The 16,467-nt window shown below is 43.6% G+C and overlaps 1 protein-coding gene across 2 annotated transcripts in view; it reads left to right on the top strand.

Moving 5' to 3' along the window:
- Positions 1-10,547, top strand: part of WDFY1 (WD repeat and FYVE domain containing 1) — a 43,617-nt gene extending 33,070 nt beyond the window's left edge. For both annotated transcript variants that reach the window (XM_032480344.1, XM_032480345.1), the window contains exons 9-12: positions 3,308-3,409; positions 4,940-5,070; positions 6,300-6,408; positions 7,169-10,547. In XM_032480344.1, the coding sequence (XP_032336235.1) occupies positions 3,308-3,409; positions 4,940-5,070; positions 6,300-6,408; positions 7,169-7,228 (402 nt within the window). In that variant the 3' untranslated portion in view covers positions 7,229-10,547. The remainder of the gene's footprint in view (positions 1-3,307; positions 3,410-4,939; positions 5,071-6,299; positions 6,409-7,168) is intronic.
- The last annotated feature ends 5,920 nt before the right edge of the window (positions 10,548-16,467 follow it).

The following is a 16,467-nucleotide window of genomic DNA, read 5'->3' as shown; positions in this document are numbered from 1 at the left end:
CCTGGCATGTGAAACAAGTCAGATAGATGAAATCTTGACTGTGTGTCTACTGGTTAATTTCTCTTTTTGGTTTTTCTAAAAATCTATGGGTAAGCCTTAGAGTAACTCATTAACTAAATGTATGTAACATTGGCTCAGTACTACAGAATGTGTTGTACTTTCTTTGCAAAGGTTTATTTGAATTATGCATTATATTTGTCAACCACTAGTTACATGCCACAGTGACAGCTAGAGAACTGTTCTGTTTCCTGGACTCTCGGCCTGTTGTTTTTCAATCTTATTCTGAGAAAGCAGAAAACTCAGAGAGAGGATGTGTTCCCTGGATCGTGACGGGGGAGGAAGCCCCTGGGGCCCCTTGCTGCTAGTGGCTCTTGTGAGGGTTTAACCGTAGTAATTCAATCCACTAGTCTCATCCTCTGTAAGTTCTTTCCGAAGAAGAAGAAACTAGGAGCAGCGTCCTTTCCTTCCAGGTTATGTGAGTGTGGAGCTTGTTTCTACCTCTCAGGAAAGAAAAGACAGTCCTGTCACTCAAGGTGCTTCCTGTGTTCAGGGCGACTCTTTTCCATTGAGTCATTTACGCAAGGTTACCCCACATCATGTGCAAACTGGCTGGGAACACATTTTGCTCTACTAGCTTCTCTGTCTCAGTCGGTGGTGTTGGTGGGAAAGAAAATTATCTCAGAAACATACAATATTTTTGTAGGCTTTTTTAAATCTTTTTAAACCAGCTGAGTTAATGTTAGTGCAAGAGCGAGTGGCCTGTGATCTGTTAGATTCTCACCCTGAGCTAGGGCTTTGTGTAGTTTGTATGATTTCCTTAGGGATGGGTGTAGCAGATTAATCCTAGACTTTCTAGCCCCACAGGGCTGGCCTGGAATTTCTTTCTAACATACTGGAAACACTGACTGGAGTGTTCCTGCCCCACAGAAGCTGTCGGCCACCACTGGCAGGTTGGAAGCAAATCTGCCTCCTTGTCAGATTGTAATTAGGGGACTCCTTTGGGGAAGTAGGCACGAAACATAAATGAGCAAGTAACGGTAATTAGGATGAATCCTCTTGAAATAAGAACTTCGTTTTAAGCTAGTAGATCACAGAATATATACTATTTTATACATTAGCGCAAAGCAGACCCACGCACCGGTCGGTAGCAGCAGTGCAGTGGGGTTATTCTTGTTACATCATCTTTGTCCAGTTAGGCCAATGGAGCAAGATGTGGAAAAGAGAATGAAACAGTCAGAATACTTAATTGATGTTCTCTTTTGCTCTTCTCAGCACAAAAGAAAGCTTTTTCTCCTTAGAGGATCAACATTTAAGAGGATGGTTCATGATGGCTTACACTTAACACTTAATCCTATTAAGAGAAACAAAGTTATGGGTATTTCTTATATTGAAATGTGCTCCAAAAAGTCTGTACTTCTGAGTTTGTTATCTCAAAATATTTTAAGCCTGTTTTTCTTCCCTTGCTCCCTCCTGTCCTCCAGCTCAGCCAAGCGACAGTTTCCTAGCCCTTAGACAGAACTATGCTCCCGAGGGCGGGAACTCAATCTCTAAGTTATGAAACTCCAGAGATGTGTTTGGGGATCCTCACGTGTTGAGATGAACAGGACCACTCACAGAGGCTGGATAGAGCGCAGTGGACACACCCAGGGATGGGCTGGACTCCTGGATCTCCTGGGGTCTCCAGCCACTAACTGACCACTGACAGTGGCTTCAGTCTCTGAGCCACAGTTTCTTTGCTGTAAATGGGGGAGAAAGTTACTGTGTCTCCTAGGTGTTGTAGAAAATTAAGCAAAATGAGGCATATAACACAGTTGGCACACTGCTGGACTCCTGTGACACTCGCTGTACCAGGCAGGATGCTTCCCAGATATACTCATTTAGTCCCCCCGACCTCATGATGTGTAGACTCATACTCCAACATCACTGCCATGAAAGCATTTCTGCACTGGTTTTGTTCCATGTGACTGTCCCGCATTTGTTGCAAACGTAGGACTCGGCGGTGGTACCTGCTTTCCTTCCCCCTGCAATTCAATGTCCCCATGTTGTTGGCATCAGGGCATGCCCTGTCGCTGCATCCCCCATTCTCCTGCAGGGACGTTCACAGGCAGTGTTCTTAAATCACCTTCTCTCTTCATTGCGTCAGTTATTTAAAGAAACCTCTCTTGTGTCTCGGCCCACGTCAGTCTGTTTGTGAGTGCGTAACCCCCTGCCCCCGAGAGAAAGACCTTTGTGGCGGCTGTCACATGTAGAAATATTTCTAGTGCCATGTCTAAAGTAAGGAATAGGAAAGCCGAAAGTTTTGCTGCAGGAGGAAACAAAAGAAGTAAGGGCACTTGTTTAGGCCGCCCAGAGTCCCTTTCGATTTACTGTGCAGCTGTCCATCTTCACTGCGTATTTTACGAGTCAGTACAATGTGGTTTCTGTGATTCTCTCATCCTTGCTTCCTCTTCTCAGATACATTTTTCTTGAGCGTTAACTTTCCAGATCAAGAAAAGATTATTACTTCATAAGCTTGGTTTAGTTTCATGAAAATTAGTATTTTCTAATATTTTTATTGCACACATGTGATAAGTGATTGAGGTTAAATAGATTTTTAACGAGTTCATTTTGTAATCGAGTACAATTTACAATGTTTTATTTAGAAATAACATTTTCTAAGTTCTCAGTTATTTCAAGACTTTCACTTCCCTGTTTCAACATAAATTCGTTGAGAACCTATCCCTGTGATAGGCTGAATATATACAAAGATGAAAAGACCAACGAATAACTCCTAGGTTAGTGGTGGGGGAAGAGATGTGCGTAAAGAATTACAGTGCAGAGACATCACCGCTAGAGTCGGGGTCTGCAGGCTGGCGTGTGGGCACAGGGGTCCACTCATGAGGGCTGAACGAGGGTGGGGGTGGCAGATCTGTCTGTCGTGATGCCCGCCCAGAAGAACTCTTGTGACCCCACAAACTAAGTGGTAGTTCACCAGATTCTTCAAGAAAGGTTTTTTCTCCATTTAATATAGATATCAAACAACTTGGGCATAAAAAAGAAATACATAAAGGCAACTCTTAAGAATTCATAATGGAAATTAAATTACTCCCTCCTATCTATAGATTAAAAATTGAACAATCCTGAAAACATGGCTAAAACGATAAAGATTACTGAAAACACAAACATAATTTGAATATGCCACAGCTATAATATATTGAGGGATTAAAAAAAATGATAACCCCAATACGGTCTAGAACTGCTGTAGTTCTGAAAACTCACTGTGAGCAGGCAGATGCTCTGACGTCACATTTGCTTTCTCTTCCCCCAGGCTCCTCAGTGGTTAGAAAGCGATTCTTGTCAGAAGTGTGAGCAGCCCTTCTTCTGGAATATAAAGCAGATGTGGGACACGAAGACACTGGGGTTGAGACAGGTGAGTAGCTGCCGTTAATCATATATTTTCTCATTTGTATGATTAGGCTATCATTTTGTTTGGAATCACACTTTTCCTCCATTTTCGGTGTCACCATCTCTGTGTGGCTGACAGTGAGCATGACCTTTCCTTTGGTGACAGTGAGACTGTTACAAACTGTGCCATTGCTTGTCCTATGTTGGAAAAGCAGAGACACAGAAAACCCCAAAAGCCTATTTGTAAATACATAAATGATCTCTGAGTTTAGGACTATTACTTGTTAAACTCAGGGTGTGTAGTAGCCCAGCACAGAATCAGAGTGAACTAGAGCATCTAAGCCTTAGCTTTCACAAGCAGGTAACAGGTAACAGCTTAGCCCTTACTGGAATGCTCTGACACTAGGAATTTTTAGAGTATTCATGAATTATTCCATGTAGGTGTACCTGGAGCGTTTCTATTAAGCATGTTTCAAGTACCTACTGTTTTTTGTTTTTTAAAATTAGTTAAAGAAACATGTCCCAAGTAGCCTATAGGTTTCAAAGATGCTCTTATCACCAGGTGTCCATGCAATACTGCAGTTCTACAAAACATACATTTCTACAGCAGCCTTGAAGGTAGCCACTCACTCAGATCGAATATGAATTTGTGCAGTTACGTTCAAAAGAATGCTGATTTTATTCCTTTTATTACTGGTTGCACCTCCCTCAGGGATTGGCCGAAAGTGTGTGTGTGTTAATAAACCTTTTTTGATTTTACTTACAAAGCTACTCTACCGCAAGGGCAGATATGAGCCTGGCAGGCAGTGCAGGAATTATTTTTCCACTCATAATACTCTAATGCTCAGAAATAGCACCTGAATTCCGTCCTCAGCCTCATTCTCTCAGTGCCTGTCTGGTGGCAACTGATGGGTGAAGTAGTCCGAGTTTAGAAGTAGTGCTTCCAATGAATGAATTTTAATCTTATGAATTAACAACTAATAGTAGAGACAGGAAAGGTGTGGGTCATGAAGCTTTTAGTGGTTAAAATATATATATAATATATGTAAAATATATATATATTTTGACATATATATATAATGTCAAAGGCAGTAATAAATGGACTATTTTGGAATGTTCTTGAAGCTTATTTCCAGGATCACAATGTGAAAGATTAAAGGAAATAGCAAAACGTGATTGTGGATATTTGTTTCTTAATGAAGGAAAATTACATTTAAAACTTTATTTTGAAGCTCTTCTCTGACATAGGAATAAATTCTTCCTTCCTGAAATCTCTAGCCATTTGGGCTCCTAAATGAGCTTGAATTTGGTTTTCATAATGTTGTTTGTTGCCATCTAGACAGATAATATGAATGAGTAAAAAGCAGAATTTGGGCAACAACAAAGCAAGGATATTTGGAAATCCTTGACAGGTATTGAAATGATCTGCCTTTTGCGTGTTAATTGATACATTGAGTCGTGGTTGTAATTCAAGGCGCATCGTCCCCTACCCTGAAGGGAAGCCCCGTGCTTGACAGCAGAAGGTAACAGCCTCCTTTTCCTCCCTGGGTCTCAGCATCACTGCAGGAAGTGCGGGCAGGCCGTGTGTGGGAAGTGCAGCAGCAGGCGCTCCAGCTACCCCGTCATGGGCTTCGAGTTCCAGGTCCGCATGTGCGATTCCTGCTACGACTCCATCAAGGACGAGGAGTGAGTGTTTGCTTGCCTTCCTGCGTGTTCACCTGCAGTGCGAGAGCCTGAGAAGGGACACGGGCGCACAACGCCGGGCGTTGGGGGCACAGCCCTCTGTGCAGTCAGAAGTCCGGGAGTAACTTAGAGGGGGCCCTTCCGTGCGTGGTTCCTCGGCATCCGTGGTTCAGCGGCTGCAGATCGGGTAGTACTGTGCTATTTACTACTGAGAAAGATCCAGTGTAAGTGGACCCACGCAGTTTGAACCCGTGTTGTTCAAGGGTCAAGTGTATTTATACCCACTTGGTCTTGTCTCAGTTTCCTTCTAAAGAGAGGCTGCTATCCTAGCTTTATGACTTAAGACAAGTTTCTCCCAAACACTGGGAGGACGGATGCAGCTCAAACCTGTGAGTTGAGCGGCTGTTCCTGAGCCCCTGCGCCACTCAGGGTGCCGTGAGGGTCAAGGCCACGTGCACACTCTTGGTGGCTGAGCTGGCTCTGCAAAGGCATCCCAGCTTTGACCTTCACTCACACATGCATGGAAATTTTATTAGTAGGAAAATTCTGGAGACAGATGTTCTCTCTTCCACAAAAATCTGACCTAGCCATCTGTCCATAAATAACTGTTTGTGTGTGAGACAAACCTGTCTGGTTTCACGTTCTATCCCAAGTCACGTAGATCTATTAAAGCAGAACCAGCATTTTCTTTCCTTTCTGTTTGAATCATCTTTGAAAGGAATAGACAGGCACACCTTGGCAGAGGCCCCAATGGGAAAGCTAGTGGGCACCGCTGGTGTCGGTTAGTGAGCTGGGGGTGGAGGCTGGCTGGGGCTGCGGGCTACAGAGCAGGGCGGAGCGGGCGCAGTGCAGGAGGCTGCTTCTGACCCCGGGTGTCCAGGAGCCCCAGGCCTCCCTGTGAGTGTGTTGCCCACAACGTACGATCTCATGCAGTGAAGTTCTCTTCTGTGTTACAGGTCCTTGTTCTCATTTCTAGGAATATATCAGCTTTTCCACTAAGAAAATAAAAATTAGTTATTTGGGGAGTTTTATAAAATTTTTTATGAAGCAGTCTTGCAACTTATGCTTTCTGTCATCCTTTAATTGTAGTTACTTTCCAACACTGTAGCCACATTTTTTGGAGTAAGTTTTGACACTGTTACTGTATTTTCTTTATGTTGCTTAGAAAACTTATCCCTTAGCTCTAGCAACAGTTAAGCTGAGTCTTAAATGGTCTCTTTTCTCTTTGTTAGTCGGACTTCTCTAGCAACCTTCCATGAAGGAAAACATAACATCTCCCACATGTCCATGGACGTTGCTAGGGGCCTGATGGTGACCTGTGGGACTGATCGCGTGGTGAAGGTAACCTGCTTAATTGTCCCAATTAGCACTTCGGTGTTGTGCTCCGGATGGGTGCAGCTGGCTTGCCTTCCCTTTTTATAAGCAACCTGTAGTCAAGGGGGAAGCGCTGACTGACAAGTCGCACGTTTGTGAGTTTCCATGCTCTTGGCGACAGCTCCTTCTGGGAGTGTTTCCCTCTGCCCATCTTTCGGGGTGAACTGTGAGCAGATGAGGGCCTGGCACCCCTCTGTTGCGGTCTGCACTCAGCCAGCCCCGGGGTTTCTCCCTCCCCACTGCCTGGGCCTTACTGATCCCTTACTCTGGTCATGCCTTCTGCTACAAACGTTCCTTTTATCCTGGGCAGAAGGCTTCCTACTTGTAAGAAATAACCATACATTTTTTTCATTAAATCCCTGGGTCACTAATGCAGAAACTGAAAGTCTGTTACACTTAATACCCCTCTTGGGTTGTGAAACTATGACGTAGTTTATTTCGTAATTTTAAAAAATGGGCTTTTTCCCATTAGGCTTTTTATTAAAAATAAATTTAAATTTCTAGGAAAACAGAGTGACATAATTTGCAGGTGTCCAGAGAGACTCCTTATAAGCTTTTTTCATGATTTAGCAAACTGCATTGTTTTGTCACTGTATAAATCTTGAGGTTTTGCGGTGAAAAAAGAGGATAAGTTGCTTGGACCCCTTTGCAAGTGTGCCAGCTGTCCGTCCTCAGTGCCAGCACTTCCCCTGAGAGCATTTCTCCAGGCCTCCCCCTTCTCTTGCAGATCTGGGACATGACACCCGTGGTGGGCTGCAGCCTGGCGACCGGGTTTTCTCCACACTGAGCCGGGAGCCGGGCGAGGCCGGCACCTTCCCTAGCGGCAGCCTTCTCCAGACACCCTGCTTCCCTGTAGCTCCACAGTCTCTGTCACGTGAATGGACAGCAGCCACTAAAAAACAAATCAACATTTTTTAAAAAGAAAAAAAAACATGTGAAGGTGTGTTTTGGGGCATTTGTGGAACTACCCGCGGGGACTGACGTGGAAGCAGTTCACCTGTCATGGGTCCCCAAGGAGCGCGGTTACTCCAGCAAGGCTCGAGTCCTCAGGAGCGGTGAGCTGATGCGTTCCGAGACAGTAAGTTAGCAAATGCGAGTTTTCGGAGGAAAAACGTGCTGAACAAAAGAGTTAATGCCTAGAACTTTCTTCCAGCAGTTCCAAGGACAAACACATGTCCCCTCAGACTTGCTGGCCCCCCGAGGTCACGTGCTCCTCTGCTGTCAGGGCAGGAGTTGGGGGGGCGGACTGGTCCTCTCTTTCTTGAGGGGTGCAGCAGGACTTAGGAGCCCAGAGGTCCTCCTCGTTGACCGGCCGTCCGTGAATAGTCTCCATGCTTAGCTGTCGGCACACTTCTTCCAGGTGTCTGTTGTCTTCAGGCAGTGCCACCATTTGCACCCAGTGTGGGGCCCTCTTCAGTTCTTTCTCGTCCCAGCCAGCCTGCCGTGGGCGAACGGTTGTCATTAAGTGAGTGGTCCAGTTTCTAGACTAGCCCAGGCAGCCCACCTTCTTCCCCCGACCCAGATGTGCTCTGAGGACGAGACGTCTCTATGGTGCTGTTAACACGGGACTCACACCGCCTGACCTTTTCTCATTGCAATTAGTGATGACTGAGGGGAAACCCAGCTACCAGCATGACTGTGATGGGAAGTGATCGGTCTGTTCCATGGAACATCCCAGTCCTCCTAAAAGACACATTCTGTTTGCCGTTCCAAGATGAGCCTCTGTGATACGGTGGCAATTTAATGTACACCTCAGAAAAGAACTCCAAAGCTTTTTACCCTAGGTTGACTTTTAGTTGTATAACCTAATAATATTTCATAGGAGGAAACTGGTCACCCAGAGCAGTCATTGTTAAACAGGTCCGGCACAGTAATTCCTAACTTGTTAATTACTTTCCTAACAATTAGCAAAATCTGTTGTATCACATGGCATTTTAAAAGTTTTTGGCCACTTAGTACCAGGATGGGGAAGACGTACGGATGGGGGAGCCTGTCTTTTAATACTCATGTATTTATTTCTTTGTTTGTTTTTAACAACAACAGTACCTGTATTTGTTACTTCAGGGTTATGGAAGTGGGTGGAGAGAGGCTTCCTTCTTTTAAGGACAAATTTAAAAATAGCAATGGTATTTTTGTTAGTCTTCTAATGGGTATTGATAAAAACTCACTACTGCATCATTTTTAGGGGAATCAAATCAAGACAGCGTGGTCATTCTGTATGATATAATGACAAGACTAAATATTTTTAGTAGCAGCTGTTAATTAAAATGTTTTTAAGAAATAGTTTAAGACAGACAAACTAATATGTCTTAATCGCCAGGCACAAACGAGGAAAGGAGGTCAAGCACTTCGTGTTCTAGAATGACCTGCAGTCAAAAAGTTGACTTGCCTTCAGAAAGAAGACTGAAGGGTTTTGTTGCCCCTTACAATTTTTGTGTTACATCACTTGAAGAAGATGTTCCCTTCAAAACCTCTTCATAGGCCCTTTGCAAAATGTGTGCTATTGACATAGTGCAGAGGAAGAATTGGAGTGATGGTAGCTCGAATGGCAGTGTTGAACCAAGTTAGCTTCAGTTGAGTTGGTAGTTCAGTTCATACAAAGGTGCTATCCTGGGGGTTTTATGAAGTCCTGAAAGGAAAATGGAGGATGGTCTATTCCCTGCCACGCGGAGGGGTGCTGAATGGGGGCTTTGCTCTCCGTTCACCTCTGTAAAGTGTGGTTTTGTGTTTGTGGTAGACTGAGCAGAATATTGCTGTAGAATATGCCATAGCTTTCACACCTCTTTTGTTTTAAAAAATTCTTACTGAAAACCCCACTGTTTCCTAGAGAATATAAGGCCGTTACAGCGCCTCCTAAGGGCTGGCGCTAACGTAAGTCGAGGAGGAGAGGTTTACTTGGGGAAGAACTGGAGCCGGGGAGCCGGAAAAGGAAAGGAGAGCATTTCCATGTATTTTCTCTCCGCCAGAGCTCATTACCAATTTTTTTTAAACACACATGACACGGCAGGCTTATCTCTGTCACACACTAGGTAGCAAATGGGGTAATATTTTTTATAGAGGTGGGCAAAGATTTATTTTCTCAACTTTACACATAGAGGTGGGCACATAGAGTGAGCTAGACTTCTAGTTATTGCCTTATTTTGACTGCATTACTCTTAAACAGGTCGCTTAAAATAGTTCTTCAAAGTTAACGGTTTACCGATTTCTCCATTCCTGAATATTCACGCTAATCTGCCACGAGGGATCAAGTACAGAATGTTAGAGAAGACCCTTCTGTTTAGATCATAGTACGTGTGTGACCGGGACACGCCACCTTGTTCTAAACATGTTTTAAAATCGCTCTTTGCGCGTGTAAGTGATAGGCGTGTACTCATGGCATTAGATGGAGACAGATTTTTCATTGTAAATCTCTGTATACTGCGTCCTGGTTCTGTCCTGCTGCCTAGAGGAGATAAACCAAAAATACTGCTCTAGATGGTGGGGTCTCTTTGTTCTCCCCCTAAATAATTCAGTTTGCTAATACCTACATTTTTAAACTGTTGAAACTGGCCTCAGTATGGAATAAACACCACGTGGCTCGGACACAAGGAGCTGTTTTCTAAAATCAGTTGTCATTAAATTACTCCCTACTTCCGTTACTGGCTCTGGTGTCTCCTAAAACGTAAGAAGCCAGTTACTATTAACGGTAAACCATCTGCTCATTGTAAATGTGATGTTTAACAAGTAAGTAATACATGCTATATTTATTCAAGTGTCTATTGCTTAATTGTTAATTGTGAGCAGATTATTGAATGCCTACTCTATTTTCTGCAGTTTCCTATACAATAATTCTTTGAGTAAGTTGAAGTTTAATTGTGCAACAAATTTATATTAGGATACAATTTAAAGTGTTTTTCTGTATAGACTTTTCTGACTGGGGACGCAAAGGGCAGTGTGGATTAGTACATTTTGTCTTGTACTAGCCACGTTTCTATAAAATGATGCCCTGCTCATCCCAGAGAGCTAGAAAACTATTCTTCACTCCCCTTTGTGGGTTCTGTTTTTGTGTGTTTTTTTGAGAAAATGCATACAATAAAATGTTCCTTGATTATTCCTCTGTTGCTTAATTTAGCTTGTGTTCTATTTGATCTGGACATAAGGCAGCAGTAATAGTAATAGACCATGCATTTAGCGCTATCTGTGTGCAGAGCACCCTACCAATATTACATTAATCAATCCTGGAAGGCGTTGTTCTCCCCATTTTACAAATGAGAAAACCAAGTAGATCCTGTCCATCTGTCTGTCTGATTTGAAAGCACGTGCCCGACCTCCTGCCTTGACGTGCAAGTGTAATGAGCGTTTTATGTAAGGGAAGTAGATATCATCTGTTTTGAAGTTCGTGAAGCCATGAAGGCAGATGGCTCGGATAGTCAGGCTCTTTGAGTTCACGGAGCTGGGTGGGGACACCCTTGTCCGAGCCCTGGCTCTCCACCCCAACTGCTCAGTTTTATGAAGAAACACAGGGTGGTTCAGACCCAGGAGAACTGATTCCTTGGCTTAACTGATACAACATTGACTTAGAAATCAGAATGGCAGCTTATTGAGTTTGTTGTTTTAAAGAGCTATAGCTTTATTTTTTTTCTCATCATCAAAATAATACGTTTATTATAATAAACGGAAGAGGAAAATAAAAAGATAATACCAAAAAATATTTAAGAGAGTTTTTTAAAAAACCTCTGTCCAACCACCCAGAGAAAACACTGTTAAACTGTGTATCTTTTCAGTGTTTTATTTTAAATGTATAGGCACGTATATAACACACACTTGTAGACATTTTTAATGGGGCCCTGCTTTTTCTCCCCCACCTGACATAGCACGGTTAGTTTGCCACGTCAGAAAATTGTGCACCCTGTTAGCATCTTCAGCTGCTGCAGATTTGCAGTGGACACTGGCTCTGTGCTGTCTGAAAATGTGCTGGGACTGCCGGTCCAACCCTGTGAGGTTAGGTGAGGTCATGTGATGTGCTTTAGCCAATCAGGTACAGGCAGAAGCAGTTAATTACAGGTGAGAGGCTGAACAGTTTCTTCCAGAGCAGTCACAGAAGTACGGGTGGACTGAGGAGTGTGACACCAAGGGTCCCACGGAACCCTACCTGCCCTGGACCTGCAGTGGGTTTTGTATGAAGGAAAAATAAATCCTTATTCTTTTAGTCCACCGAGATAGGGGGTGTGTGTGTGTGTTAACGGCAGCATAATCGAGCCTGGACAGCAGTATTTCTACTGTTCCATTATGTGAGTAAACCGTCATTTATTTCATCAATCCTGTGTTGAAATTAGATTATACATTTTTAGAATATTTACATTTTTAATTAAAACACTATTTTAAAACACTAAACTTAGCATGCTTGTATATTCATCTTTGCCCTACTTTGCCAGTTATTTTCTTAGGATAAGTTCGTGAAAGTTGGAATTGCTAGGTCTAAGAATATGCATATTATAAGTTTGTATTCTCACTGCTGATACCCTTACACCACTTGAGTTTGTCCCTTTGATTAGACGGTAAACAGGCATAGCTTAGTGTCTTGATTTACGGAATTCCAGTTTATTAATGTATGGGTTTCTTTGGGACAGTCTAGTTAGAACCCAAGTCGCCCTGGAAGACCGTTAGTGGACAGGGAGGGACGCGGACGAAGAAAGGTTGGCTGGGGACCCTGATGTTGTCACCATGGCCTGTTGTGCTCACTGCCAGGGGCGCTGGACAGTAGGTGGTCTCTTTTCACTTGGAAAGAGGAGACTCTAGCAAGTTCTTGTTTCTGGCCTTCCCTTTTTAGATTTCACCTAGCTTACTTGCAAAAGCAGTCTTGGGAAGGTAATACGAGTAGTTGAATTACAGCTTCCTTTCCCGTCCATCACTTTTTGGTCCCTAAGTTTCCTTCACTTTTGTTAGATCTCATTCTAAATCTTTTCACTACACATACAAACCATCCTTTAGGAAGCTTATTACACATTGATACATATGGTTTCCCGTGAAAGTTGGTAACACATTGTGAGGCCACCATCTTGACTTCAGTCTTACCATTTGTGGCAGAGAAACGGAGCCTGAGCGATAACTTCCCGGGTCAAACCCAGGTGGAAAACTGAAGATTCACACTCTGGTTTGTCTGACCTCAAAGCCCACTGTGCCTTTTCCTAGTACCCTATCTGGCTCTTTCATATTTGAAGAAATTATACATCCTGATCTTGACATTCTGGAGAAAGATAAAGTAATAGAAATTTCTTTACGCCATTAACAAGGGTGGTATGACATATTTTCTCACACCCTAGATAGAGTTTAAGATCAAGAGGGGCATCAAACGCTATTCACCACCACCCCTGCCCTCCACACCCCTGAATCACGAATCAGTGGTGGCACTGATAGGTGGCCTCTGTGATGACATTTAAACGCCAGGTTTATTACAAATCAGTCAGTTTCCATGTGCTTTAAAGAGCAGTGATCCTGAATGTATGTTTTATGACCTTTATGCTACTCGACTATTTTAAGACATTTCAAAACTTAAAAAATTCCTCCTAGAAAGTAAGTTTTATTTTTATCTGAAATAGATTATGGTGTCCCAAAATCAAGCTAATGAAATTGAAAAAACTTGGGAATCACTCTTTAGAAGTCTGGCTGTTAAACCCGTGACACTTGTCAGGGCCTTTTTACTTGAATCTGCTCTCATAATGGGGGTAATCACCCATTCCTGTAACATTTCAGAACAGCCGGTAGCTCTAGACTCTACCATGGAAATCAAACCCAACGAATAAAGTCACAGAATAGTTGCATGGTTTTAATATTTCACAGTTCAAGGTATCATTCCCTTAGTAAGTAAACATGATATTCTTTTGGCAAGATAATGGTAACCAGATAGATATTTCAGTAGCTGTAGGTTGTTCCAGTTAATGCTGCGATACCAGGATTCGAGTGACTGCACAATTTGTTGAGTTCAAGATACCTTAAGTCACAGAAAGGAGAATTACTTTCGAACAATTGCAAGTTTATTGAAGTGATGCTTCTGGACCCACCACATGCTTTAACGCACGACCTGAGACTCGGCACATGCATGGGAATGGCCTGCTGACATGGCTCTGGTGGTTGCCTCTGAGCCCTGGAAGGCAGGGACCAGCCTTCGTGTCTGGATCCGCGGTGCCCCTCATACAGTGTGACTCCTCTCCTCTGCAGGTGCCACCTTAGGCTGAATACATTGCGGGTTTTGTGTGTTCTTCCTTAAGGTGTCACCTGGAGTTAGAGGAACTAACTGGAGAGCAACTTCTGTAAGTAGGAACATCTGGTTGAACCCAGTGTGCTATTGAAAAGAGGAAGAAAGAGGGAGGAAAAAGTATACGGTTAAACAGAAGTTTGTTTATTTCTGGATTTGTGTAGAAATAATTCTTTTTTAAAAATTTTTAAAAATTTTATTTTACTACTTTTTTTATTCCCTTTTTTTAAATTGAAGTATAGTCAGTGTACAATGTTGTGTTGATTTCTGGTGTACAGCATGTTTCAGTCATACATATACATACATATATTCTGTTTCATATTCTTTTTCATTATAGGTTACTACACGATACTGAATATAGTTCCCTGTGCTATACAGTAGAAAGTTGTTGTTTATGTACTTTATATATAATAGTTAGTATCTGCAAATCACGAACTCCCAATTTATCCCTTCCCACCCCTTTCCCCACAGGTAACCATAAGTTTGTTTTCTATGTCTGTGTCTGTTTCTGTTTTGTAAATAAGTTCGTGTCTTTTTTTTTTTTTGGTTCCACATAGAAGTGATATCATATGGTAAAAAAAAAAATAATTCATTACTCAAGTGACTTGGGACTTTATTTCTACTTTATTAACATAATTTTACATTTCTTGTATTTTACTGACATAGATGACATCTCATGTCTTTTGCTTCAGGGGTCCTATCAGCGGTAATCAACTGAATCCCAATTGCAAATGTATGCTGAAAATACAGGCAAGCTTGTGGGCACAAACCTCGGTACAAGCCTGCTGGCTCTGCCCTCAGAACATATCCCCATATGACCACTTTTCCCCATTCAGCGCTGTTACCACGGTCCAGCCCCCTGTCATCTGGATTATTCCTGTAGCCTCCTAACCAGTCTCCCTGCTGCTGCCCCGACAGCCTGTTTGCAACACACCAGTTAAAACACAACTCAGATCATGCCACTCACAGAAGCCCAAGTCCTAAAATGTCCCGTCATTATCTCCCTGACGTCTGTGTCCTCCTAGCTCACCTGGTGCAGCCACAACAATTCTTGGTTTCCTCTGATTTCTAAGGGAAAGGTGAGTTTGTGCACACAGCATGGAGCTCAGTGTCAGGCGTGTAGTAGGCACTTAATAAATAATGATGCTTGAGTGTGTACAGCTTGGGCGCTATGTGCGTAAATGAAAAAAGGAACTTACGTGAATTTTCTTTGGGAGTGAGTCCGTAGTGTGAAGCGACTGTTCCTCCACCGCCATCACTCCTACCCACCCTGTTCCACCTTTCGAGCTGCTGTTAACAGTTTCCAGAGGCTGAAAGGAGTGGTTGGAGGGACGTGTAGGGAGGGTATCGAGTGTAAGTCCGTGAGGGGCATGATGAGACGCTTCTTTCTAAAACATGAAACACCAGCTCTGGGTGTCTGATCATCATGAGACCTAATCAGAAGACAGCTCCGCTCTGCAGCTTCGTGGCTGTCGGGTGTGGTGGTTTTACAGTATTTCTGCGGATTCTTAGACTCTCCTATTGAGTGCTTGGATTTATGTTCTCTCCCCTTGCATCTGGGCCAAACTTAGTGACTCACTGATAGAATACGGCAGAAGTGCCACTGCAGTATCTGAGTCTAGATCAGAAGATGCTGTGCAGCTGCCACGTGGTTCTCCGCGGGAAGCCAGCCGCCTGAGGCCGCCAGGTGTTCTGGTCAGCAGCCGAGCGGAGCTTCCAGCTGACAGGCAGCGCTGCCAGCCTTGGGAGTGCGCCGTCTTGGACGTCCAGCCCAGATGAGCTCTGAGAAGGCTGCAGGTCCAGCTGACAACTGCAGTAGCAGGAGAGGTGCCAAGTGAGGTCTGCCGAGGTCAGCCCTTCCCAAATTCCAACCAAATAAAATGCTTGTTTTAAGCTGCTAAGTTGTGGAGTGATTTGTTACCCAGCAGTGGCAACCTGAACAGTGGGCCACTGGACTTTTCATTCCTCACCTGGGAGCTGGAGTGCAGTGTACCACAGACCCCCCACATCCCAAACCTTAGGTGGAAGCAGTGGACCCCAGGCAACAGGGTACAGGTGAGGAGCTTCTTCAGAAGCGTTTGTAAGAGTCCTCTAGGGGCCTGGAGCTAATGGGTCATGATCCTCATTAGTTCCCTCCATCTTCCTACCCACCAAGCCCATCTCCCGACCTCCACTCCAGATTTTTCTGAGATTTTTCCTTTTGGCCACGTTGAGTTTGGTTGTGAGTTAACCCAGTCGGAACTAAGCATGTTCAGATATTTATGTTGGCCGTATTTAAAGGTGCTCAGTTCTCTCAATGTCTTTGCCCATAATGTAAATACAAGTTAGGTACCATGATTAGGGCACGGAGGGTTCTGAATTACAGACTTTTCAGTTTTCCAAGCACTGAAACATTACTGCATATGCTGTGTATTTCATATATTGTGTTTTTATTAACACCATTCATTGAAAAAATACTGAGTACCTACCATGCACAGGCACTATTCTAGATTCTTGAAAACACATCAGTGAGCTAAACAAAGATCCCTCTCCTGTGGAGTTCACGTTCTTACAGAGGGAGACAGACGATAAACCATACGCCTAATGAATAGATGAGTTATACAGTGTGCGAGAAGGTAATAGTGCTGCGGAGTAAGGCAAAGAGCAGGTTTCCGGAAACGGAGAATGCAGGCGCGAGGGTGGGGACCAGTTTGCCAAAGAGAGTGATCAGGGTGATACACGTTCAAAGGATTGGAAGGAGGTGAGGAAGAGAGCCTGTGTGGAAATCAAGGAAGGAGGTCCCAGGCAGAGAA

The sequence above is a fragment of the Camelus ferus genome, chromosome 5, assembly GCF_009834535.1.
Source record: "Camelus ferus isolate YT-003-E chromosome 5, BCGSAC_Cfer_1.0, whole genome shotgun sequence".
NCBI lineage: Eukaryota > Metazoa > Chordata > Mammalia > Artiodactyla > Camelidae > Camelus > Camelus ferus.
This window is presented reverse-complemented; position numbering and strand designations above follow the sequence as displayed.